Consider the following 27,937-nt stretch of genomic DNA (forward strand, 5'->3'; position numbering starts at 1 on the left):
TTTATAATCAGGATGCAAAATGTTTTGCCAGGCTGGAAGCCTGATAGGTTCTTATTCAACATTGGCTCTCTCCTTTTGGTTGAAAAGTAACAACTACAGCATCACTCACCTGAAAAACGTATGATGTTCTACACAGCATTTCCAGAGATGTTTGCAGGTGATCTTATCACGTGCTTCAAAAAAGAAGGAAGTTTCATTGCACTGAAGACAAAAGGAAACAAATCAATATTGATATGAGGGATTTTGCCAGTGAAACAAGAAAACAAGAACTTGCCATCTCATATAAATGCACATAAGAAAAGACATAAATATGAATAAAATCAGGTTATATAATTCTCTACAATTGTTCATTTAAAATAGTTCTTCTTTTTGGTTTCTCATTGGCTGAAAGTAATTATTTAAGGAATTGATTCCTTAGATATAAAAAACAGAACAGCAAGATGATTATTGAAACACTTCTATTCCTTGATTCTGGTTCATAGATGTCAGCTTTCTTCCTAATAAAAAAGCACAAAGGTTTTTCATATAGTTCACTTCGGATCTTTCCTGACTGCACCTCAAATGAAAAATATAATCTTCCTAAAGCTCTGCTTAGCAATATACACAAGGACAGGAATAAGCTAGGGAGAGAAACTCAAAATTTGTGATAAGTACTATGAAGCAACAACACAGGAAAAATGCACAAGACATGCATGTAGAGGAGAAATGACATAAAACTGGATATCAAAAAGATGAGAAGAAGGAAAGATAAACAAAAATTAGCTAACTTCAATGTGATTCAAAATACTTGCAAAAAGGTCAAAGGTTAAAATCATCAAAACCACTTGCAAAGGCAACAGTTATGTGAAAGACGATGACAAAAAAGGATACACAAAGCTTAAAATCTATTCACTGGTAGCTTGGCAGTCAGTGCAGTACACATGCAGAAACAATAAACCACACGAAGAGATGAAAGAGAAGCCATACATATATAAACTATAAAATGCTTCCAATAGACAAGAAGCAACAGACACATCACAGTGCTTGTTTCCAATGAGTTAAACATTCAGCAATGTTCACATAAAATACATTTCCATGTATCTGTCACTCAGTAAACTCAAGTGCTCCATTTCGTATCTGTTGTTTGCACAACAAATGAGTAGTCCCATTGACTCCAACATGAATCCTCAGAATGGTACAGTACTGTCTGTAACAGTAACGCAGCCAAGTCCTAAAACCAGTCCTAAAGCGGGGGAACACTTCCTGAAGAAGATTGCCAAAGATAAATATCTATTTACGCGAGAATTTTCAAGAATAACTACACTCTCATGTCCCTCTGGCAAGTCTGGAGTCTACCCACTGAAAGATCGTACTGCTCTTTTATGTTCAGTGACACTGGAACTAAGAATTTAATGAAGGAATGTCAATGTCAATTATTTTACATACAGCAGAAACATGGTTGAAGATTTAATGATTTAATTTAGACTACAGTTTCTACATCAGACTGTTACCTGGTATGTTTGCATTTAAACCCACACAACTGTAGCCGCTTTTAAAGAATAATATCAAATCAGGGCTCTGGTATTGCAAAACCTTATGCAATATGATGATTCATTTTAACTTCTGTTAGGAAAGAACTCTGACTCACATTTAATGTGCAGGATCTTACTCTTTCTTCATTCTTCACTTCTAACTTCTACTTTCAGGCAAAGAATCTTGTGCTGCACTTGAATTTATTTAATTATACAAATCCAGGAGAAGAGAGTTCATGAGTTCAGGAAGGACAGGGACAGAGGTGTTTTTTTTTTTTAAGTGAGTTTTTAAAATAAGGTATTTCTGCCATATCTTACTATTAGCCTGAATGCCACTGAAACTGAGGTAAAGATTCCCATCAAATAAAAGGTTCTACTTGTCTATTTTTCCTTCAAAGTTAGAGTTTTAGGATTTTTCCATGTGTAAAACAAATGATACGTAACACATCTAAATCAATCAGTGACTAAAAGGGGGAAGGTATAGCTACATCATCACACGACTGAAAGATCTGACCAGCAAACATCATAGATTCCATCCTCTGTAGGCATTATTGTTCAAGGGGAAGAAAGCTAATCTCAGCTGACAAGCAAAAAACTTGATGATGAACTATGTGTTGAAACATCTATATCTAGTATGTGGCAATCATGGGCTGAAGAATCAAAGTAAGAAGCAGCCTAGCCCTACAAACACAAATCATCAAAAAGGTAAGTTATGGAATTCAAATTTGGGAAATAAAACAAAAAAAAAAATTAAGGGAGGGTCCAAAAAGCTTTCTGATAACACACTCTGGTTATCAGGAATTCGAAGGAAAAGCACACATCTGAAAACTAAATACTGCTTCATAATGGATGCTTATAATAACCCAAACAGCACAGTTACTTTTTCCTAAAGGAAAGAAAGCCTAGAACATTCACCCCCAACATTTTTCTCAGCTTGAACTACTGTAATTTCTTTACAGGTAGTGAGAGCTAGTTTAGTGGTCTTTTTGTTTTTCTAATATATCTGAAGCAAAAGAAACAAATAGCTACTGTATTTTTACTAGTGATTTGCAGGAGATCACAATTCCAAACTCATTCTGCATTGTCTGGAACCTCACGCACCACTCCCTGCTACTCACCCTGTGGCTTTCAGAGAGCCCCGTGTGTTAATGATGAGGCATCATAAACCATCACAGCCTACTGCTTCCAGAGCAGCCCTTGCTGTCTGTATACTCTGAAGCCCTCCCCTCTGCTTCGCACTCACTTCGGTGTTTGTCTCGTCTTTCAGGGAAGCCACTTGTGCTCACCAGACAAGCAGAAAAACACTTAGTTTGTATGGCGATTTTTGATCATGTCTATGACTTGCTGAAGTAGCTGGCTCTTGAGCTGTTTGACTACCTTCTCCTAGTCCTGAGAACACAAGAGGCTGAAACACTGCAAGGACATACACTGAACACTCCTCTCCTTTCAAATGCTTTAAAAGCTTGTACTGCCATCTCTAAAGCATCCTAGAGCTTATGCTGCCATAGCCTCACCACCATTTTTACCCATGGGAGGAGGGATGGACAGAACAGCACAGGGGATGCACATAGCTTGACTACACTACATGCTTAAGAAAAGGCTCCCAAATGTGCAGCCAGGGCCCTTTACTGCTTTATGCTGCCTCTCCAGTCAGCTAGAAGACTGGCCTGGCAGCACCTTTGAGAACTACACGAAGCAGCTGGTAGTTGGTGCAGCACTCCACCACATCCCCCTGCTTACTGAAAGCAAGTTGCTAATGCAGTGGGAGGGAGACAAGTCAGGGAGCACGTTGCTCTACCAACATTTGATAGATTACCACAAGGCAGTCCACAGATCAAAAACTTGTTGAAAACCCATGAGGCAAAGCAGGCTTTAGCTGCTGAAGCTTAGGATATGTACTGGCCAACACCTATCCAAGCTCAAGAAAAATAAACAAAACAGAAAACACCCCACAACAGGAATTTGCCAGCACAAACACCACTCTTCTTGGTGGCACTAAGTATTAATACAGCATTAGGAGGTATCTTGTCGCACTACAGAACATACTGCCAGTGCATATACATGTGATACACATGCATTCACATGTAACAGAAATACTGAAGGTAGCTCTGAAGTTACTGCTTCAAAACATTATTTGTTTAATATTTGTGCCAGGTCTGGCACACACCTGGATACTATCAATTGTTAACTCCAATGGGAAATATTCTGTCTTTATATATTTACATAATGCATACCAGTCATAGCTTACATAATGGACAATGTATTACCAGTTACATAAGGTCAATCTTTAAGAAAAAAATCAGGAATTAAAATCATTAATGATGTGCCAGTTTGTATGAAGCATATCAAGATCAAAACAAAAGTATCTATGCCTCATTTTATAGCAATTTAAATAAATACTAAGGAGGAACATAGAAAAAACACACTAACACCTTACTGACAATGAATTTAGGCTTATCCAGGATTTATTTATCTTTATTGTAGTTCTCCTTCAAAATTGTTCATTACTGAAAATTTTACTATCGATACAATTTTTGACCCAAAAATGGTTTAAAAAGGAAAAAAAATCCAGTCAACTAAAAAATACCAGCCCTGTATTAACATCACTGTACTTGCTCACCTCTAGCCTCCATGACCACTTTGGCATCAGTGGGTGCAAATGATACAAAAGTCATTTGTAATTCTTAAGCCATAGCAAAGTTCAGATTTCTGTTTTTGTATCCAATGGAAATATAGGCTAAACTGGACTTCAGAAAAGGAAGAACATCTCTTCATCCCTTGTTAAATCTTCTCAAGAAACAGTAAGAGTAGTAAATCAAATGAAAGTTCCTGCCTAGAATTTGTAACTCAAGGTGGAATATAGTGTGTGATAGGCAAGAAAGGGTCTAACTGGACCACCTTATTAATGCAATTATTTTTCAGACTTCTAACATTTATGAAAAGCAGATAAGGAAGGGAGGGAGGGAGGGAGGGAGGGAGGGAGGGAGGGAGGAAGGAAGGAAGGAAGGAAGGAAAAAATATATTTCCAGTGTTTTCCAAGACAATTTAAAAGAACACAAAAATCTTGTATTTAGACAAGTTTCAGCCACCAGAATGTGGACTATTATGTGCTTTGGAATTGCCCTGAAATTCTTCTAGTATTCATCAGTGGTTCATATTGCTCCTGAAAACACTCTTTACCTACTGCACCTTGTGAATTCAGCTGAGCCTCTTCATTTGACTAAGAAAGATTACAGAGGAAGACATGTCTTGAAAATGTGTAAATCATTTTTAATTGCACTGTTTGTGGGTTTGTTCTGACTTGAAGTAAACCAAATTTCAAAATCCCTCAAAACAAAAATTTCAGACTGCCAAAAGACCCTTCTCTTCAAACAAGAAATAATGAAAGCAAGTCTTCTGCACATTCAACACTTTCTGGTTTGGTGAAAGAGAAACATGAAAAGTTGCAATGACAGAAACTTTGCATAAATTCTGGGAAGGGATGAAATCATTCACTTACATGTTCAGACAGTACAACCAAAGTAAAAGGTGCTGTTACAGAAAACAGTATGGGGTTGCAGGGAACCCTACAGAAGTACTTGGTACCTACAGGCAAAAAAGCTGCATGTCTCTAACTCTTGCACATTATTACATCTAAGTTCCCAGCCTATAAAATCAAACCATGTTCTTCTCTATTTTGTTCACCTGCTGAGCTGAGAGAAACCTGAAAAGAAAGCTGTGTTCCTCACACAGAGGAAGAACAGAGAATGAGCTGCATTCCCATCCAACCACTCGTCTTTAGGCAGCACATCCTTTGGGATCAGGCCCTGTTTTATTGCAGCAAGGGCCATCCACAGCCACCTGTATTGCTGGATCATTTCTAGCAAGGCTGCTCAACAGACATGTATGCTACCAGGAACTATGCACAGGTATCAGATTTATGTCTTGATTTTCTTAAGGGAACCTGCATGAAAATACCCTTTCATCACCTTCAAAAATTCTCTGCAATTGTTTGCTGTGTTCAGGGAACCCTCCTGTGCCACCCACACCAGAGACAAGGTTCCTCGTTACATGCTGTACTTCATGGGTTCACAGAAAGCCCTCGTGGTTCTGTCTCAGAATTCAAAGCACATGTCCAGTCAGGGGACAATGAAATATTGATTCAATGATTCACATTACTGAAAAAGAGTTTCTTTCACCTGGTCCAGGTCTCAACATCTCACATGTCAGGATAAGTCACTGACGGGCAAATACTCAGGGCAGTATTATGTTTACGAAGGGCGAACAGCAAGAGCCTTAGGGAGAAAAAATATAATACAGGCAAAGCAGTGAAAGATAAAATATCAATAGCCATGCTTGCACACAATAGCAACAGGTATGTACGAAAAACACACAGAATAAAAAAGTTAAATACACAGGAAAGCAGGAAATGTCCTTATAGAAGATATCTGCAAAATTGCAAGAGCCTACCCTACAAAATGGGAAAGGTAAAGCGCCTTATTTTATTGTAAGAGAGTAAGTATAAATATCTCACGCTCATTAAATCATCAAGTTTATGAAAAATGAAACAAAGTAAACGCAGTAAGCTCAGCAGCAGCAGCCATAAATAATTTATTTTGACACAGGCACCCCACAGATATATTTCTAAGCCAGCTCACAGACATGGAGCTGTACATTTAGACTGACATTTCTAAACCTGTCAAGGAGATCAGGATGTTCACTTCCACTCATTTAATGGGACTTGCTCCAAGTCTTCTGGTAGGTTTGAAAAAAAATTCAGACAAATATGAGGAAAAGAATATCAAAGATGATTTTCTCAGAAGATATCTCAAAAATGATACTTTCAGAAAGAATATCAAAGATGTTCCCATAAGAAACCCCATTCAGGGGAAGAACAACACTTCTCAGGCACTAAAAGCATGAAAGGCTTCCTCTTGCTGAACACATGCATGTACCCCAGAAAGGTGCCTGTCAATGTAAAAGTAGCTAGTGTGTGGAAACATGAGTGACAATCCATCCTTCACAGAGTTTTCACCACAATATGGAAAATGCAAATCACACAAAGCACTCTGAAATAATAATAAGCTATTCTTACTGTGTGATGTTAACTCCTTTGCTATATGTCATAAAGATCCAACTAAAATGTGGGAAAGTCTCCATTATTTCACCTCTCCCTAAATATTTTCTGGCATGCTTTCCAACTAGTTTCAGTAGACAGTATGCTTCCACCTATTTCCTATGGAGAGTGTTCCTCACAAATGCCATTGCCTCTGAAGCTTTTCACTGATGTTTGGATTGTTTTTCTCTTTATGCAATTGCGCTCCTTGTCTCATACTTGTTAATAACTCATCCCTCTGAACATTTCTCCCTTCAAATTTTCTTAGACTCATATCCATTTTCAGTCTGTACTCGAAAAAATTTATGTACTTAAAATTTCAAAACACATCCTTATAAGTCCACTGTGTTTACTTCATCAAACGGTAAAAGGAAAAAAAAAAAAAAAAAGAGGTTATCTTTCCAAGACAGGGAGACAAGAGTAGAAACAACTCTCCAAATCTTCCTTTTGACCACTTCTGGCACCCTTTACCTCCTTCAAAGTCTGGCAATACCTTCCTAGTAAATGAATTGCCTGGAAATGAGTTACACATTCCAGACTTGGTACACCACAACTGTAACAAGTGAAGTATTAATGCCCTGTGCTGTGCAGTGATATCCCAGGATGCAGGACAAAGAAAAGTGGCATATTTACCCTCCTATCATATAATACAAACTCAAGTCCCATGGGGAAAAACAAAGCAATAGCATTTATTTCAAAATATGAAGGAATAAAAGGTATTTGTGAATAAAGTTTCAGGGAGTATTGGAACTTGTAGTCATATAAGTAATCTGATCCTTTTTTCCTCCTCTGGGTGCAGAACACCAAAAATAGTTACAATTGGCTTTAATCCAGAGATTAAGACTACTGTTTACTTGTTCTAATCAATAATTTCTTTCTAAATACCACTACCAGAATGTTTACCAAAAAGGAGAGTAAGGTATTTCTGGGCCATTTTGGCATTTCCTTTACTAGCTAGGGTATGAAGCACTGTAGAAACACTTCAAATGAGTGTTAGCTGCAATGTAGATTATAATGATGGGACACACCCTTGTACTTACTGTTCTCTTAAACAGTTTCCTAAAAGTACCTGTCGAGACTTGAAATTACCAAGTGCTGTCAACGTGTTTGTCTTAAAATCACAACAGCAAGTACTCACGAGCCATCAATATCCACAAACTAAACTTATGCACATTTCCCAAAGGTTCCATTTTTTTGTTCAGCACGTTAAAACTTTGCAATTCCACATGTTAAAAAAAAAAGAAAAAAAAGTATACATATGTGCCAAACAGAAAGTACAGCATCACTACACAGCAATCCACATAAAGTCAAACTAGGACCTGTTTGCACATGAACAGGCATTCACCCTGCAAGTGAAACACTGAGAGAAGTTTTTCCAACCTTCCCCCAGCCTTCAAACAGCTCTCTGATTTCAACAAATGCAGCATCAGACATAGACTACTCATGGATCACCACACCAAGCCACTTAGGAGTAACAAAAGCAAAACTTGCCAGTACGTTTGCACAAGCACAAAAAACGTTATCCATAACAGAACCAGCACAACCAGTCATCAGTATGCTCACATTTCCCAGCATGTACTGAAGGCATCAAATGGCCTCACAGAAAATCGTGGATGAGACTAACAACCATTACAAAGATGAATGAACATGCATAGACAATAAGTAGAATACTGTACTTCTTACAAAACTATTCTGTCTATAAACTTTCAATCCTGATTTTCCAAGGAAGCCTACAAAGTATTTTCCAATAAAAATAAAAATTAGCAGATTAAACTTACAACTGAACCAGATACCAAAAATCACAGATTGATTGCAATTATTTGCTTTATTTCACTTTATAAATTTCGATATATCCTGAACACTTTCTCCTCCTCATCCCCCATGCTGCATAAACGATAAATATCCTCCTTCTTTTTCCATTGAATCAATCTAAAAACATCTTCTCTTGCTATCACTCAGCTATCCTTGTTTCACTGGCACTAGCAATTTTTTTCTCTCAAATGGTGTAACAGCACAATCACAATAAACTCTAAGAAATGTGTTTCAAGCTACATTGTGTAGCTGCTTCTGTCCTCAAACTACAAAATTACTTTTGCCTTAAAGCTTCCTGCATTCCCCTTGCTCCAGGTTTCAATCGATTATACCTTTCCCCACAGATTCTGCCTTATTTAAAAGCTTTATGTAACACCATAAACAAGGCATTGCAGAAGTAGTCTACTCTAATTTACAGAGCACATTAGAGAATCATAAAGGTTTATTATAAAATTCCTACTTCGGAAAGCTCTCCCCTTGCCTGCAAAACATGGGCAGAAAAACCTTCTTCCTGCTCTTTCTTTAACAAAAATGAAAGCACCATCAGGAACATATTACACTTAAGAATAATTTTCTGGCAGTAATTATCAATACATTAATTTAACTTAGATGTTTTCTTTCAGTTATTCCATAAAATTAAACACTGATGGATACAAAAAAATAGTGATTAATTAGATTTGAAATCACTTTTAATTTTTTTTTTTCTTACAGGCTTAAGTAAAAACTTACATCTTTTCCCAGGACTCTGAGTTCAAACTGATTTTCCTTGAAATGAACTTTTGTAATTCTAGGCCTGTAATAGTGGGAAAAAAAAGACAGACAGAACTTAGTGAGACTAATTTCATAAATAATAAAACATGAAGCTGCATATATTTACATAAAGGACAAAAAAGGATTCACAGGTCAGATTATTTTTTCAGGTATGTACCAAATACCAATAGAAAATTAGCAGTACTGAAAGATTTCAGCATGAGTATTGTAAATGTGAAATATTTTTTTCAATACTTGCATTATAAAAGAATTTTAAAAATGTAAAATACATACAAGGACTAGGAATTCCAACCGTATATTTTTTAATAATACAATTACACTTTCAAACATATAACACAAATCATACATCTCTGTACAATATCATTGTACAGATATAGCACAGACTGCAGTTAAACTATACCTACCAGAAATATTTTCCTACTTGTTTTTTATTCTTGTAGACAACAACTCCTATGGGTGTTAATCCTAAAAAATATTCAGATTTGTTTTCACCCTATAAAATAAAAACATATGCCACTCAGTTATTTGCATTTGCACTTGGTATCAGTGTAGCTGTGAGGTCTGGTGGAGGATGCCACCATGGTGACTAGCTTGAACACACTGGTTTACACTCCCTGCAAACAGGAAAGTAGGACTTCATCTACCAAGAATAACTCCTGTACAAAAACTTCTATACACAGATGCAAAGAGGCAAGAAAGAGCAGTGGTGAAAGACTGTCACTTTCCACATCCTATGGTGGAACACCAACAGCAAACAGGTAACTGCCATGTTGAGCTTCACACTTAGGCCCATACTGCAGGGTGTTAGGGCAGGTCTTTATCCCATGGTGCAAAGGGGAGGCAGGAACAGGACCAGCAAGAAAGTCTTTCCTAGAACCTAACTACTACATTTTAACCCTTCTGCCTTTATGAATAGTCATCACTACCATGGCAATACCTTATGACACAGAAGGTGTTCAAAAGACCAGAAAACTTTTGCATGAGTTTGCAAGAAAGTCATCTGCAAAAACTAGCCCACCTGCCTGCTTGAGGGGACAATGAAGAGCGCTACAAGCACTAAACCTGCAGAGCACAAACCACAAAAAATACCAGCTGTGAGACTGAGTGGCCGCAGAAAGCTCCCTCCCGTATGTGAGAAAGCTCAAGCACACTTCCACGAGTTCTGCTTCTGATCCTCAGTGAACTGCCTATAAAGGGCATGTTTGCTTTTAACGTGACCAACCAAGAAGACCCATGGTTCTTTATGCGCACTGCTCCGCTCTTGAAGGGGGGCTTTTGTTGCTACTGTAATATAAATAGAAAGAAATACTCAGCGGTCAGTCTTGGGCATGAACGATGCACCCCTCATTACCCAGGAAGGAATCCCTTTGCACAGCATAAGCGAACTAAGGAGATAAAAAAATCTAGACTCTGCTAATTTAACAAGGTTTTGTTGGGTCATGTCAAAGCCTGTTCCAGTAACTCCCCCAGCTTCCTATGGGTGGGAGGGCACAGAGCACTGGATATGAATATGATCAAGCCACAGGCTGAATTAAAAATACTTAATATTGTGGGCTACACAATTTTCAGCAGGAAATACATACTTAATCTTCTGGTATTATCTTGAGTTCTTTATTTTCTTTCAGGTTATTTTACAGCATTCTGACATCTGACTCAGTGAACTGTCTACAGCTTCTCATTTGAAGTTCTGATTTTCTTTTATTCAAAAAAACCTGCCACAAGCACAATTATCCAAACAAGATAGGATGATGCTTCCACCAGGAGCACATAGCCTCCAGGTGATGACTTGGATCCGATCCCAACACACAGGTTGTTTTACAAAAGAAGCAGAGGCATTTGCTGAGGCAATATAGACAACCTGCAGTGCTGCATGATACAGCAGAGGAAAAGCTGGAAACAAGCTCCATGTCTTTAGCAACACCTTCACAACCAACATCAAAACAGGCCAGACATGCTGCTAATGCTACCCCCATATTATTTTTTGAAATAGGTTTGAAAAGTTATCAGCACTCACTATTATTTACACAAGAATAATACAAAAATTCTTGTGTCAAAGACAAAAGTTATAACCCTCTCTCACCTCTTCTGACACTTGCACTGATTATTTATTATTTATATGAATTGTTTTTTCCCAGAGTAGAGAAGATCGTCTTTTGTAGGTGTAAAACAAGCACAACATTTCATCTGAAAACCATTAAGCAGCTGCACATATGAATGCCCTAATCTATTCCATTTGAAAATGTCTTCCTTTGCTTTCCTTAATTAAGTACACTATTTTCTTTCACGTTATTCTGTGGTGACTAAACTGTATAAACACTCTCCCCCACAATAGTACATGAGATTTTTTGCGTTGCTATCAAGTTTAAAATAGTTAAACAATACTTACATAAACAGGATGGAGGTCCACTCCATACATTTCCAGGGATTTGGCTACCCCTAAGTAGTTCGCTTCTGCCTCAGCAGGAACTTGACCCCTGTAAAGAAAATTCTGCATAAGAACATTGCACTACCAGTCAACATATTAAAATAAGCCATATTAATAAATTCAGTTTGCTGGACGGGTATGCAACCCTTCCTACTGGTCATTGGTACTGTCATTTTGCTTACGTACCGCAAGCTCTAAGGAAGACTGGACAGTAGGCACAAACTTTTACTAAATTCTCTGCTATAAAATCCTGTAACAGATGCATGCTATCAAATACACAATATACACGTACTGCAGTGGCTAATCTTTTCCCTGCTGTCACAAACACACTTCAAACATTCTGTTTTTGGGTTTCAATATGCAAAATAACTCTTTCAAATAACTGCACGTTTATTAATAAAGCAGGAGTGGAGTGACTGACTGGGGGACTATCTCCCCTCAGCTGTGCCAAAGCTACAAAGGATTTCTGAAAGCAGGGTTCATGACTTCAGATAAAATATTCTTTTCTTTGTAAAATGTTGTCTACAGGAAGTCACACCAACTGCTAATACCCAAGTCTGCTACTGTGAAAACAAAGTTTGGGGTCTGTCACAAGAGATTAGCAGTTTCAAAGATCCAGCTCGCCTTCCCATCTGCAAATATCAATTCATCATTCAAAAACTAATGTCAGCTGAATGCTGGTAAGAAACAATAGGGGAAATCTGGTGGAAGGAAAAAAAAAAAAAAAAGACTGGGCTATTAGGAACATATTCGACACCACCAAAGAAGGATTTATTTTCAAAAAGAACAAGACTAAATACATTCAATGTCTCCAAAAGTAAGCATATCCTCAGAATTTAATTTGTTCTTCCCTTAATAACTGCCATTGACGCATAAGCAAGACCCCTCTATTGCAAACCTTCAATTACTGAAGCTGCATTTTCATCCTCACTCCTTTTTAATGTTTCTGTGAAAGCTACTGGATGGTTATTGAGTAAGTACAGTGTATCTTGTGCATACATCACTGTCAACTCAAAAAGAAGCACCCCCTGCTTAACCCCATGATTGCTCTCAGGGTAATATTTCACTGTATTTGCTATGTTTCAAATTCAGGATGTGTAGCAGAGCTCAAAGTTTCGTTATGAGACCTGGAAAAATCCAGCCATATATACATCCTCATCTCATGTCCCCATTCTCTACAGCCTACCAGGTACTTTTCAAGTTTTCCCAACTTTGTTTTACACCTGACAAGGTAAAAAAATAATAAATAAATAAAAATAAATACAGAAGAAAAAAAAAAACAACAATGTGGAAGACATGAAATGGCAGTGCTAGCATGAATATAAGAGTATAGGTACTTAAAAATGTCTTCTTTGCATCTGGAAACAGACTGCTTCACCTCACCTCACCTACACAGTAGCACTGGTACTGGTTCAACTGCTAGTCCTCATTTCCAAGAAGCCCTGGAAACAGGGAAACAGCAGACCCTGTTTCCTGATTTGGTTGGGATAGAGTTAATTTTCTTCATAATAGCTCATAGGATGCTGTGTTTTAGATTTTTGATTAAAATAGTGGTGATAACACATGGATGTTTCAGTTTTTGCAGAGCAGGACTCACACAGAGCCAAGGACGTTTTCAGCTTTTGGAGCTGCCCTGCCAGCGAGGAGGCTAGGGGTGCACCAGGAGCTGGGAGGGGACACAGCCAGGACAGCTGGCCCAGGCTGGCCAAAAGGATGTCCCATACTGTGTGGCATCATGCACAGCCATAATACTGAGGGGAGTTGGCCAGGGGGCAGCTGTTGCTCAAGGACCAATTGGACATCAGCCAGCTGGTGGAGAACAATTGTGTTGTGAATCACTTTTGTTGGGGCCTTTTTTCTTTTATTTTGTTTTTCTCCTTTCTCATTAAACTGTCTTTATCTCAACCTGTGAGTTTTCTAACTTTTGTTCTGATTCACTCCCCCGATCTGGGAAGGGGAGGGAGGGTGGACAGAGCAGAGGGAGCAATGAGTGAGAGGTTGTGTGGTGCTTAGCTGCCTGCCAGGGTTAATCCACAACAACCTGAAGCTTGCAACAGAAACCCCATCCTTCAAGAGCTGGACTTCTCATCTATGGCTCATCTCTGTATTCAGCATACCCAGAACACTTGCTATTCAGCATGTCAGCATTGTCAAATCTGGCATTTTTTTTTTTATCCACTTCTGCTGTAACAATTTACTCCATAGATTGATTTTTTAAATCTTTCTGGTAGCTTCTCAAAAATGGAAGCAAAATGTTCACAAAAGCACTATTTTATTGAGTTCCCAGGCAGGTTATCAGTACTGAGCAATGTGAACTACCCCATTGATGAACTGGTGCTAGAATCCAACAGCAATTTAAGTGTTCTGTTAGTGTTTCCTTACTGATTACATTTAGAAAAACATTGATCCTCACCTGTCTTTGAAAAGCTCAAATGTTAAATAAATGTGCACGTGTATAATTATTTTCAAAATTATATGTAATTTACAAGGAAGTGTATTTGCAAAGATATTAAAGGAAGTGAAGATATGTGCTGGAGCTTCCAAAAAAAAAAAAAAAGATGGGTATATCCTCCCAAATGCAGAAGGAGAAGACACAATGTGGAGGGGAGAAGAGAAGGTCAGGGACTGTAATTGTTCCCACCATTACAAGGCTATCTGTTTCTTTTTTATCACATATGAAAATACAACCCCTCCCCAGCACCACACATCTTCCCCATATACCCCAAAACTAAAACACCCTTTGCAGTTGGTGATGGTAGAGCAGGCAATGTAACAACCATGCAGGTGAAACGCACCACTCCTTCCACTGGATAGAGAGCACCTGAGTGCCACCAACAGCTCTAAACAATGTCAAAAGCTACTCTCAAAACTATCACGAGCATTTTAACTTCCCTTATGCCCCACCGACAACATTAATTGAAAATACACCAAAAGCTGACTTGCCAAGTATCAGTTAGTCCCAGACCTGCTGCACTCTGGAGTAGGCAATGTCACAGGGCCAACTCTCTTTTGCAGTGGGGGTTCATATCCCTCCTCCGGCACCATGAGAGTCTGCTTCCTCATGCACGAGCCCTTAAGCCACTGCTCGCTCTTCCTGACGTGCATGACATTAGCTCAACTCACCCTGCTATTTGACCTTGGGATTGTCATGTTGGCTTACATATGGGACAACAATCACAGTAAACAGGTTGCAAAACTTGATGAAGAAACGTTCCAGAAACTTTACCCTTAATGAATTCCTGAATATCTAGGGTGCCACATAAAAATTGAGGGAGAAACTGCAACCAAAACCAGTTTCTCTGGGCATAACTAACAGGAGCAAGGTACATGCAGTGCCACAGCGGTCTTGGAAAAACGTTTCCATGCTGGGCTCAAGATAAAGAAGCTCTTTCTAGATCTCTGCATCATCAATCCATCCCTAAAATGTCTCTGGTAGACAAGACAACTGGGGATATGTTCTCAGCCCAGTCCAGCTTCAAAATTCATAACCAAATCACAGAATCATAAGAGTTGGAAAAGACCTCCAAGATCATCTGGCCCAACCATCTCCCTACCACCAATGTCACCCACTAAACCATGTCCCTAAGCACCAGGTCCAACCTTTCCTTAAACACCCCCAGAGATGGTGATTCCACCACTTCCCTGGGCAATCCGTCCCAGTGCCTGACTGCTCCTTCTGAGAAGAAATGCCTCCTAATTTCTAACCTGAACCTCCCCTGGATCAATTTGAGGCCATTCCCTTTAGTCCTATGGTCTCACTAGCCCACAGAAGTCAATGCTGGCAGTGCTGAACCAGAAGTGTGTGTACACCTCAGTTTCACTCTGTTTTCTGATGCTTCTGAATCCCTGAGACCTAACTGGCCAGTAGCAAAAGAGTATCAGAGAGGTCAATGAAAAACCATACAAAACACTATTTTTAAGGCAGCTCTCACTCTACAACCACAGTTTCCCTGGCTTCTGAATTTCCTTTTCAAGGCTACAAACTTTTGAGGCAAACGGGTTTTGATCTGATTTATTACATTAATGACTACAGAAACTTAAGAGACAGGAATGAAGTGGCCTGATACATAAGAATTTATCCCAACTTTTAGTTCTCAAACACAACCTCTGTGATGTTGAACCAAACAAACTTTCTGTGCCTCAGTTTCCATCTTCTAGAACAGAAAAAAAGAGAACAAAACAAAAAAACAGTATTTTTTACTTCACAAAAGACCTATAGTAAGGTTCTCTGTAATGCGTCAGTTAATATAGAGTAGACAGGCAACCATACGTAAATAATTTCTGAACAAGAGACTCTCTTCCTTTAAAAAGAAAACTCAAGTCAATGTGGCAACTGGCACAAACTCCAATTACAACAGAATTTTTCAAAGAGAACAGCTGCATCTCTGCATTAATAGCTATTATCATTAAACAAGGCACAAATAACGCTAACATGTAAAACTACAGGCAAGGAATTAATTAACCTTTATCCAGATTGTAGCTTTATTATAGCAAGAGAATCAAGAAATCTAGATCTACATACAAGATGGCTAGTTCTGATTATCTCTACATGATTTTGACAAAGGGTATGATGAACATATTCATAAAATGTTTCTTACTGCTCTCATGTTAATAAATGGTTATATCACAATTGCACCTAACTTGGACTTGTTAGAACAAGCTTCTTTACACTTACCAGGAACATGAAGTTGGAGATAAGCAAGTAAATGTTTATTTTGGCTTTATGTACAGTTGAACTTCTTTCATATGTTTTATTTTCAAAACCAGTTTTACATTTTGCATTTTTGAAGGCATTGTGGTCTAATATTGGCAGGTTGGGAAGCCAAGCCTCTCTGATTTATAGTGCTTTTATGCAGTGACTGCTGGTTCTGCCTCTAGTACTCAGACACCAAGAGGACTTCTGCCTAAAACTAATCTCACTGAAAGTGTTCCATATATAGAATGCTATTTCTGAAAAAAAGCAAATGGGACGGAAAGTGGCTCTGAACTACAGTGTTGTTTTTGTTGTGTTTTGTTTTTTGCCTTTTTTTTTTCTAAATATTTTTTGTATGTCTAGAGACAGTGTAGAGTTAAACCTTCTCTTTAAGAAGAGTGCTTTCAGACCTGCTGCATGTGTATATAGCATTTAAGCTATATTTGTACAGGGTAACTTTCTGGCACTGCTTTCCATAAATTCTTTACTGGAAATTACGTTCTTTTCTCCAACTTCCACATGAGACTGCTATATTTTCCCTCTCTATGGTGGCAGTTGTTGTTTCTCTCTGAAGCACCTACAAAATTAATGGGGCCAAAGGATGCTAGTTCTTATCTTGCTTTCTTTATCTGTTTGGCAATGCAGTGCTCTCCTAGTTGTCCTTCCTGTAGTTTGGCTTCATACTACAAGTAATCAAGAGATATTTTATGCACAAATTGCAGTCTGACAGATAATCAACTGACAGCCAAACCAGCAACTTGGGGCCCACCATCAGGCAGAGATTACCCAGTATGTCAAAGATCTTGTATGTTTCATGTCCAAGGTGATTATTGTTCCAGTACATGGAAGATGGAGAACTGAAGCTTTGCAGTCTCACAGAATTAATCTCTTTTCCAACTTTTACCAAGGTTAAGTTGGGATTGCATGAATCTCTCAGGTCTGCTGATGATCTGTTTCAGATCTCTTTGTTTCTCCTTTGTCCTGTCTCCAGTAACCATAACATTCTCCTCCTACAATCTCTTCAACAGTTGCTGTTGCCAGATACCATAAGTCTATCTTATTTCTGCTCTCTCAGCTCCTTCTCATATGAAAGAAATGTTTTCAGGTACATTTTTGAGGTCTGCAAACTTCTGTAGTGCCTGGTTCAGTTTAAATCAAAATTCCTCTGAGGCCCACCAGATATCCTCTGTTCCCACTACATGAAGGTTTCATGTAAAGTTTTGGTATTTGTTTGCTTTTTGCCTGCAGACGAGCACTACAAATTCCCTGAGTTATTCAGTGCTGCCTAATGACTGTTTCTAGGTGCTGCTTCTTATGAATCATACATTCTTCCTTACTGTAGAATCTATTACGTTGGCCATTGCCAATACATTTTACATAAGATATGTTGGTTAATAAAATGAAAGGACTTTATGCTTGTAAAACAAAACTGACTCTTTAATTCATGCAGATGTTGCAACTGACTTTATCGCTTAAACCGTGGGCATACAAACTGCTTTCCTGGTACCTCCTGCAATGTGAGCTGCTGCTACAAAGATTCATGCAGGTTGCTACATGCACTCCTTCATTACCCCAGCTAAGGATCTGGCAAGAAAACAGAGCCTTCATTGTACCAAGTTCTGCACATTATTATATTAAACGTGTTTTTGTCCTAATAGTTCATTATTTGAATACACAGGGCAGTACTACGAAAAGAAATATTATTATACCCATTTTACAGACAGCAGACTGAGGCATGTGCATAGTAAGCAACTTGTCCAAAATTATGCAGGAAACCTGACCTGGAACAAGGAACTGAACTCAAAGATGCCAAAAGATTTTGATTTCATTCTCTTGCACTACAAACTAAGAGGAAATTGGAGTGCTATTAAAACTGCTGGTTCAGAAACATCAGCACCAAGGCCTGATAAATATCCTATTTCCAATCATTTTCTTATTCAGTTTCTAAAATAACAACTCCAACTATGGAAAATGTTTTCTGTTCCTGAGTGACACAACTGGATGCTCTGTGCTCTTTTCTTGAGCTGCAGACATCCACTCTGCACAACAAGGTGCTCCCTTTTCCTACCTACCAAGCATCTCTGAACCCGATTTTACCTGCAAAGCTCCCAACAGTACTGAATTCTTACATCAGAGTTTTGTGAATCCGTTCTATGGCATCTTCCAACTCTTCTTTCTGGTCTGGAACAAAGCGGTACTCTGAGACGTAACCTGCAGTGTGCTTATAAGGGTCATAGTCTCCCAGCTCAGCTGCAGTAAAAAGAGAAAAAAGGTTACACACTCAATGTTTTATGTTAACCAAAAAATGAGTTATCTAATACACCTATTTGTGCTAATCCACCTCTTTCCAAGTGACTGTAAATTGACTATGCAATCAGTTAAAAATTCAAAAGTCTATCTTTCCTTAGAAGAAAAGTAGAAAATAACCTTCGGTTTATATATAGAACTGTACATAATAGCCCATATAAAAGCAAGCAAGCATGTCTTCAATCATTTTCAAAGAGAAATGGAAGGTTCAAAGAGCTAGAAGTTTTGACAGGAAATCTACCACTTCTACAGGACTAGATCTGATCTCATCAAGCCAGCAAAGCTGAACTTTGATGCCATATGTTATTTGGCAGCATATGTAAAACAGGTGGAGAAGCAAAGCCTAGTTTTTTGGAATATCTATGCCCTCATGATATGCTGTAACATTAAAGACAGAACTGATCCATACTGGTGCTAGGACTTTTAATGGAAATGTCAGCATGGGAATGGGTATGGAGACAAATATCCCAAAGTGCCTGGAAGTAGGCTGTTCTACAAGTAAGCATCATTTCTTGTAAGGAAATACAAGACTTCAGTCTTCAATAAAATACCAATATATATTCTCTGAACATGAAATTCATTTTTAAAATCAAAATAATTTTCTAGTTTAATTTTTCTAAAGGAAAAAATTCAATGAGTAGGCAATATAATTTTCTTTGAAACAACCTTGAATTCACATACATTGCTCAGATTAATTTACGCATTGCTGTACAATTATTAAATACACATGTACCTTTCTCAGAACTCTCTTCTATCGATCTTTGTATTCATACCTATCTGAGAAAATCTCATGAAATTAACGTTTCCGTGTTTTTCTATAAACTGGGTAAAAGCCACATAAATTGGGCTTCTATGAGAAAACCTTCACTGAAGGTTTCTATCCAGTCTCCACTGAAGCAAAAAACAGCCAAATGGAGGAGCCATGAAGAAAAAGAGCCATCTCATAACTCACATTTGTTTCTAGATTTTACTAGTTTCTAGATCAAGAAAGTGATCTGCTCAGCAGAGGTGTTGAGATGTTTCTCAAAATATCTCCACATATGGTTCTTGCATGTAACAGGAACAGCAGGACAACTACAACAGCAAAATCTTCAGATTTGCCAATGGGAAAAAAATAAGAATAAAACGCAGAACTGGTATATTCTGCAAACTGTGCCATGGTGATTTTTGCACCATCACCACTGTAATAGTCTGCAGTCTTTGCCATGAAAGGGGGAAAATGATTGATGTGCTATGGACAGGTTCTGCACAGACACCAGAGATGACACCCAGGCACGACCTGAATGGTGCAAGCAGGGCCTGTGGCTGGAGCAGGATTTGGCCAGAGGACCCTGGGAGACCACGTCCCCTGGGCTCCTACTAAGCCTGGCAGCTGCTAGCTCCAATGGCTCCCTTACAGAAGCAGGTTCTCAGCCATTACTGAATTTCCACAAAAGGAAAACCATCTTGGTTTGGAAAAGAAAGAAACAGAGGTTGGCACACGACTCAGAGAAACCATTGACCTCAGTGCTAATGCATTAAGTTGATATTTTAAATATCTGACATGAATGTTTCTCAGTTGTCAATTTACATAAACACTTGGAAGCCCTAAATAATAACAGCAATAAATAAATGAATATGGTAAGCTTTTTAGAGAGTCAATAGAAATGTACATTTACTGTTGCCAGGACTATATTTAACCCACAGTATCTAATCTTTGTCATACTTTAACTTCCCTCTCTCACATGAGCTTCCTCATTTTTTCCCAGTAGTATATCTGAGATTAGAATCATACAAACAAGATGCTTCACACATGCAGTATGGTTTCAGGGAAGGCATATAAGCCAGTAATGTGAGAAGAACATTGCAAACAGTTTTTTCAGAGAATGACATGTCACTTTTCTTATATGGTAAAAAGTTAGTTAAAAATAATTTTACAAAAACAAAAACTGCATGAAATTTTAGCTTTTCCACAATGCGTGTAATACACTGTGAAATTTTGCATACTGCCTACCCACATTTCATATACAAGTTATTTTATTCTGCCTTGTTATTCTGAAATGGAAATGAAAGGAGGACCATTTTTTAATGCTGTACTAAGTGTTGAGTCACATTTGGAATACCACTAATGCAAATAATCTTTGCTTAATACAAATCACACACAAGAGATATAAATTTAACAAGTTATAGACTCAGGTTCCAGTGTGGCTCATCATATGATTTTTTGTTACTGACTGTATTTGAATAATGAGCTTGAATTGCAGTGTGAAAGGAATAGCTAGCTGGTAGACAGACAGCTCCTTTCTAAATGACTGTTAGTTCCATCAAATGCACAGGATATAACATCCACTGAATGCAGAGAAATGACAGGTAGATTAAAATTCTCCACTTCAGGTCAAAACATATCCTCCCTTCAAGCAGAGGCATATTCATATTGACATAATGTAATTTTGAAAGATTCTTTTATTTGACACACTTTGTGGCTGGAGGCTGCCAATACCCCATCAAATTTGTAAGCCTTGTGATGAAGTAAAAAATACACCACAGGAAGAAGATGTGCTTTTGACATACTCCATATGCTATGTAAAGTCATAAGGTTGAAAGTACAAAATAAGGTATCCCTAAGCAAAGTAAAGAGTGTTTGGCATAGTCAGCAGACTGGCTTCCAAGTTTCTTTTTGTGTTAGTTTCTAAATGATTTCCATGTAATATGTTCAGAATGTTCATCTCTTTACAGTTCTGTAGCTGAAATCAATTGCATTAGCTTTGTTCTGTTCTGAAATGGGTGCCAAAATTGTTAGTGAAGTCCTCAAGTTAACACTTGAAATGAATCATAATACAGAAGTAACAAAGAGAAGCTTGCAGTTGGCCAGGGGAACTTACACTGAATTACGTATGCTCCCAGCTGTGCTGCAGTGTTGACTGGGCAAGGCAAGCGGCCCTGTAAGATGTCTTGCTTGACCTGCAAGAAAAACTGATACCTAAAACACAGAGAGAACACAAAACTATTATTTCAATATTGGGTCTGATGCACCGTGTAATGTTTCATCATCTTCCATTTTACTGATGACACACCACACAGCATAACTATGTGACAGTCAAAAACTGTATTTACATCTGAATTACTTTTCTCCTTTTGACCTTTAAATAACAACTAAGGTTAACCTAGTGAAAGAACACAGGCAAGGGAGAACTCTGCAGTTTTCCCATCTGCTCGCATCATGTAGATAAAAACAATTTTCTCATAAAAATGTAATCTCTCTCTTTAGACTTTCATAGAGCAGTCAGGAAGTTGGGAAGAGGGCATGAAACCAGAAAAAAAGTGTAAGAAATCTATCAAATGGCCACAGTTTAAAACTGATCAGTGGATCACCATTTGGAAGAACTGGGTATTCAACACCTCTTGACTCAAAGGTTTCCTCTGATACCAGAATAACAAGTCTAGTGGAAGAAACAGAGGATTTCACTGAGTCCACTCCCTTGTGAAAAAACGGGTAAGCATATAATCAACAGCTCTTCATATCTGTCAGCATGGGGGACTCCTTGCCTTGGAACAGACATGACAAAGCTAAAATGCAATTTTCAAAATCATAACCTACTTCTACACTTGATGAAGCACATATGCAGGCCTCAAAGAGAATCCACACCAAATTTCACATGACAAAGCTAAAATGCAATTTTCAAAATCATAACCTACTTCTACACTTGATGAAGCACATATGCAGGCCTCAAAGAGAATCCACACCAAATTTCAAATCAGCAACATAAGACAGAGAAATCAAGGTAATACTAAAGTTTTAAAAGAGTATTTTTAACTGATGACATTTAAGTAGGTAGTGTCCTTTTACTTTCTGCCATTACCTCAAATGCAAACCAAACACCTTACAAGCTGCTTCGTCAGCCTCTAGTATGCCTATTCAGCATGTCGGACAAATTACTCAGATATCATGCCCTTTGAACACAAGTATCTGCATTTGCCACAACTTCCCCTGCTTTTCAAATGCTGCACTTACAGTGAAACAACATTAAAAAAAAGGAAAAGTAATACAGAAGAAAACGTGCCATCATACAAAGGATCTGCTTGGTTTTGGAACTCCCATTTGGAACTCATTATAGGATACCCTTTTATACAATAGGCTTTGTGTGTTTTTCCTGCAACTGATTTACACAGCATTTCACACCATCTTAAACAGATGTCTTGCACCAGCTCCATACAAAAGCAACACTGAAAAGTTAACTTCTTAAATAAAAAAATGGTCATCTACAGGTGCATATGGCTTTCTTACTACTCACCAATTCAGTTTGATCTACATTTAGCTAACTTTTATTCTGTTTTAGCACAGGTTACTTATGAAAGCACCTTGAAACACTCTGTAAGTTCAAAGAGCAGCTATCCTGATCTCAGGGAAGTTTGCAAACTGCAAGTGATGTGACTGTTGATCCACAAAATCATTTAAGATCCATTCAAAATTACTAGACTTTATCAGCCCAGATGAGCCTCTGTTTAAGGATACTAATTTCTTTCTGATTAATGATACCCTACCATTTGTGCAGTGCCAGACATTACAGCAAGAATGCCCATCATCAAAAAAATGGTTAATATTCTCCACCTCTAAGGGCCACGAAGCTGAATAACATTTTTTTGGATTTTTTTTTTTTGGCAGTGTTAGAAAACACGAAGTACATACACTCTAAGTGTTTTCTCTATCTAAGCAATACCTCAGTACTGATTCCAGCTAATGCCCAACAGTCCCACTGAGACAAACTGTCCCTGTATGATTGATGATGATAACTAAGAAGATTTTAAATTTACTGTGGAGCACTGAGAATCTTCCTTTTAACATGAAATGTATTTCTGATATGCACTCATCTTTCTGCTAGCACTTCTGCAGCCCTACAATGCAGCTTCAGAACAGATGATGCTATCAATGTCTGTTTCATGTCGCAGCAATCTATAGTTATGCATTCTCATAGTGTTGTCTCAAAGTAAAACTGAGCAAGAAACTGCCAAAAAAAAAACCAACAGTCAGAGTCAAGAACTTTTAATTGCTTGAGCAACTTATATAAAGTGAAGATCTCAATTCCCACTGAAGCAGGTAAGCTCCTCATGGAACCAGGCCTTCTGTCCAAACTTGTTGCTAAAGCACTCTCACCTTCTGCGCTGTCATGTTTGTCATGTGCACATAATAGTGCCTAAGCGCTAGTTCACTCTAGCAAACTCATCCAATAACGTTAATAGGTATCACCTCAGCATTAGCTTTTGCCTACAAGCTAAAATTAGATTTTGATGGGAAGCAATTACAAATTTGACAGGTGTTCATTATTTGCAAATAGTAATCATGTAATGCCACAGATCATTAACATCTCATAACAACAGATTCCACAATCACATCCATTAAAATAACAAATACATGCTCCAAAGAAACATGGCTAGCGCATCACTGGAATTATGCACTTTGGCAGAAAATTACTATTATAAAGAAAAAGAGGGCCTTTAGTCCGTCTTAAGCATAAGAGTGCGGTTTTAGTGTTGTATTTTTTCTGAAAAGCCGTACCTCCCTTCCAGTGTTTAGGAGTCTACAGGAATAAATGCTCAGAAATGTTGATGGCATTTGGCTATCTTAATCAGGCTCTATTGAAGAGCACAGACATAAGTGAACCATTTTCTTGTGCCTTTTCTCTGTACCTTCTGAGGTGCAAATTTTGCATGACCAAACACTGTTCAGACACAAATGGAGGATTACTAGTCACGCCAAAATATTTGGTGATTACATTTGCACATCTAATTAGCAGTGTGAATCACTGATTGATCTTATGACAAACAAAGAAAAACAGAAACACTTTTTGAAAATTTACCCGGTCATTTCACAGACAGAAATCCACATCCATCTCGAATAGCAATCAATTTGTGGCCAAAGCTCCACCCCCAGGACCATCTTTCTTCCCCTGTGAGCAGGGTTGAAAGTGGTCTGGAAAAGTACAGGAGAACTACAACAAACTTTCACAGCAGAGAGGCATTAATACTGTGGCCAGCTTACACACTTTCAGCTGCAAAGTCACAGTATTTATTGTTTTTACCAGGCTAGTATCAGTCCTGTTATATTGAAGAATTCTGTTGCTACAGTGGCAGCATGGAAAAAAATCTCATCCTGATACAAGACAAATATTCTGCCTATGCTGCAAAAACTGCCGCCTCTGATTAGTAAAAATTGAAAACCCTGTGTTTATTCTAATGAATTCTCATGTGTCATATTCCTAGGGCATCAAAAGAAATGTTTTGGCATTTATTAATGCAAGTCAGCACACTAATTTTGACCACCTACCTATCAAAATTCTTTCTGAACATGAGCTAATTGTCTAAGATCTTTCATAAACAAAGCAAACAGAAAACCCTGTCTGTGAGAGTTCAAGCAAGTGTGCATGCATGTGTGTGTGCACACAGGCATATGAACATGTCTGAATACATATTGTGTGCATCCTCGTTTTTGTAGAGGCCAAGCTTGGTTAAAAGAATCAAAAGCATGCAGCTCTTCAATTTCCTTCACATATTTTTAGAAAGACCAAGACAAATCCTCTTGAAAAACAGTTGGAATTTAAGCTATGACCAATAAAGAATTACCTGTATTTGTATTTAGAAATCCAAGTAAACTCTAAACTTCACTATAGCACAATACATGTACAGATACGGCAATTCAGTCCTTTAAAAAAAAGAAAAAGAAAAAAAAAAGCACACCAAGTGCCCATGTTTTCTGATGCAGCAAGGAGTATCTTTTTATCCTGGTCTTCCAAAATAATTGTGAGGTTAGTCATAATTCTCTTCTTATACATGTTGAAGCAAAGATACCCAGATGTTCAAGCAAAAACCAACCCTGCCACACCATAACAATGTGCACCTGAAGAGACTGCTACCCTGAAAACAAAACCACATTCTCATCCAAATACTGTACCTTGTTATTTCTTCTTTAAGTTTACATGGATCCTCCGCATAGAATTTAATGCCAAAATACAAAGTATATGGGGGTCCAGCTGCAGAGAAATAAAGTGTGAAAGTGAATTGTTATGAACTGGAAGTTGTTACGAATTGTTACCAGCTGCAACAAAGCAGCTATAAAGAAGCCTATCTAAATATTTCATGAAACTTGAAATCAGCAAAAAAACCTACCACTTCCACACAGCAAAGCTGCACTCACTACAGGAGGAAAGAAAAAAGCTAAGAAAAGTATTTTTATTAACAAATACTAATCACTTCAGCACTTCTGATCATCTTATGGAGCAGCTTTAATTATGTGACACTTTAATTAACAAATACTTGGAAAATCTTTTCTATTTCACCTTTTAAAAATACTATTCTCCAGAAAGATTCAGTTAACTCAGGACCATGATTCTTACAGCCACACTTATTCCGCATATGTTCCACTTTTCACATATTTTTTATTTTTTATAGAAGGTCTCCAAACTTTTGTTAAAGTAAAATAATCTTTTATATTATTTAATTATAATACAAGTAACAGATGTTACATCTGTGTTACCTGTAGAGTGGCAGCAAGAGCAGATGCCCTACTATCAGTGTGAGACACTACTTTTACTTTCACAAGAAAAATGGAATCTAACTTGGTTATGGTAAGGTACAGGATGGGAGAGGTTTCACAGCTACTGTGAAACTAACTACACAAGTTAAGGATAGCACCATCTATTATTCTAAGGTAAAATTTAATTACACAGAAATCTTTGGACACTAATTACACAAGTTATTGTAAAATGACGACATGTTCAGTCTGTGTGATGAACTGTAGCAATAAACTAGTTCATGGACTATCAAACTATTGTGACTAGAACATAGATGTTGGACAGGGTGTATCTGTGGAATATTGCCTCTGTTACTTCACTTTCAGATAACTTCTTTAAGTTTGAATTAAATACTTACTGTTTATCAGCTCCTTATGTTCAGCAAGGGTCTTTGCAGGGTCCAGCCAGTACTGTGAGACAGATGATGGAAATTAGTCACTTACATGGAAAATTAAGAAAGAGTAATTGCAATTATGCAAGTCCAATGTTACATATCTTCTCTAGGAGTAGTGGTCTTCCTGAAAAGAAATGTTTTGCTAAGAGGCCCCCATCTCAGGCTCCTGACCAAGCTGGCTCTATGGAAGTATCATAGTGGGTACATTTTGGTGTCTATGTTATCCAATACAGCTAGCACACTGCTGTACGTAACCTTTGTATTTACTTCCTGTGAGATTAACATAACCAGGATGACTCTGAAATAACAGCAACAGCAAAGCAAGTAAGACAGGACATACAAGGAAAGAATGAAAGCACTACATTTCTTTTCAAAAAAAAAAAAATAAAGATTGTAGGGAAGAACAGGCATTAACAACACTCCTACTACAACTAAGAAGTTACTGTAAGAACATAGTAATCAATTTTTCTTTGTGTCCACTAAGTATAGGACATGAAGAAATTGCTTCAACTGGAAGCAATGGAAAATAAGTTTTGATTTTTAGGAAAATGCTTCCAATAGCAGGGGAAGGAGATGACTGGAAATAGTCACCCTGGGAGGGAGGGCACAGAGCCTCTTCCACCAAGTTTATGGAAGCAGTTGGTTGCATCAGAGATGATCAAGGCATGCTAAATATGCCGCAGAGGGGTGAACTGTTACAAGGGTTCCCCTACCACTTGATCAGCAGACACTGTAATTACTCACCGATTACTCTGCCCTGACTTAAACTTCTCAACAAAAGTTTTACTGTTACAGTTCTGCAGACCAGCTGCATACTGCCCATTATGGCTACACAGGTCACGGGCATGATAAACACCCTGCTCTTGTAATCACTCCAGTTACTTATTTCTTCCTTTTCTTGGCATTTCTGTTATTCAGTTATTGATCGAAAGTCCAGAGGCAGCAGCCAAGACCATTTGTCTTCACTTTTTTCAGTCCTGTTCCCTCATACAGAAACTTTTTGGACCAGCTAGGATGGGCATACCTTCTTCACAGAATCATCTAGGTTGGAAGAGACCTCCAAGATCACCTAGTCCAACCTCTGACCTATCACTAACAAGTCCTCCACTAAACCATATCACTAAACTCTACATCTAAACGTCTTTTAAAGACCTCCAGGGATGGTGACTGAGCCACTTCCCTGGGCAGCCCATTCCAATGCCTAACAACCCTTTCGGTGAAGAAGTACTTCCTAATATCCAATCTAAACCCCCCCCTGGCCCAACTTTAGCCCATTCCCCCTCGCCCTGTCACCAGGCACGTGGGAGAACAGACCAACCCCCACCTCTCTACAGCCTCCTTTAAGGTAACTGTAGAGTGTGATACGGTCACCCCTGAGCCTTCTC

General features: G+C 38.2%; 1 protein-coding gene across 2 annotated transcripts in view; it reads right to left on the reverse strand.

Moving 5' to 3' along the window:
- Positions 1–27,937, reverse strand: part of EPB41L4A (erythrocyte membrane protein band 4.1 like 4A) — a 137,561-nt gene that overhangs the window by 47,200 nt on the left and 62,424 nt on the right. For both annotated transcript variants that reach the window (XM_066988024.1, XM_048052173.2), the window contains exons 3-10: positions 26,517–26,568; positions 25,540–25,618; positions 21,476–21,573; positions 18,437–18,557; positions 11,576–11,663; positions 9,594–9,682; positions 9,148–9,211; positions 110–201 (exon numbers count right to left, since the gene is read on the reverse strand). In XM_066988024.1, coding sequence (XP_066844125.1) covers positions 110–201; positions 9,148–9,211; positions 9,594–9,682; positions 11,576–11,663; positions 18,437–18,557; positions 21,476–21,573; positions 25,540–25,618; positions 26,517–26,568 — 683 coding nt within the window. The remainder of the gene's footprint in view (positions 1–109; positions 202–9,147; positions 9,212–9,593; positions 9,683–11,575; positions 11,664–18,436; positions 18,558–21,475; positions 21,574–25,539; positions 25,619–26,516; positions 26,569–27,937) is intronic.

Source organism: Anser cygnoides, chromosome Z, assembly GCF_040182565.1.
Source record: "Anser cygnoides isolate HZ-2024a breed goose chromosome Z, Taihu_goose_T2T_genome, whole genome shotgun sequence".
Lineage (NCBI taxonomy): Eukaryota > Metazoa > Chordata > Aves > Anseriformes > Anatidae > Anser > Anser cygnoides.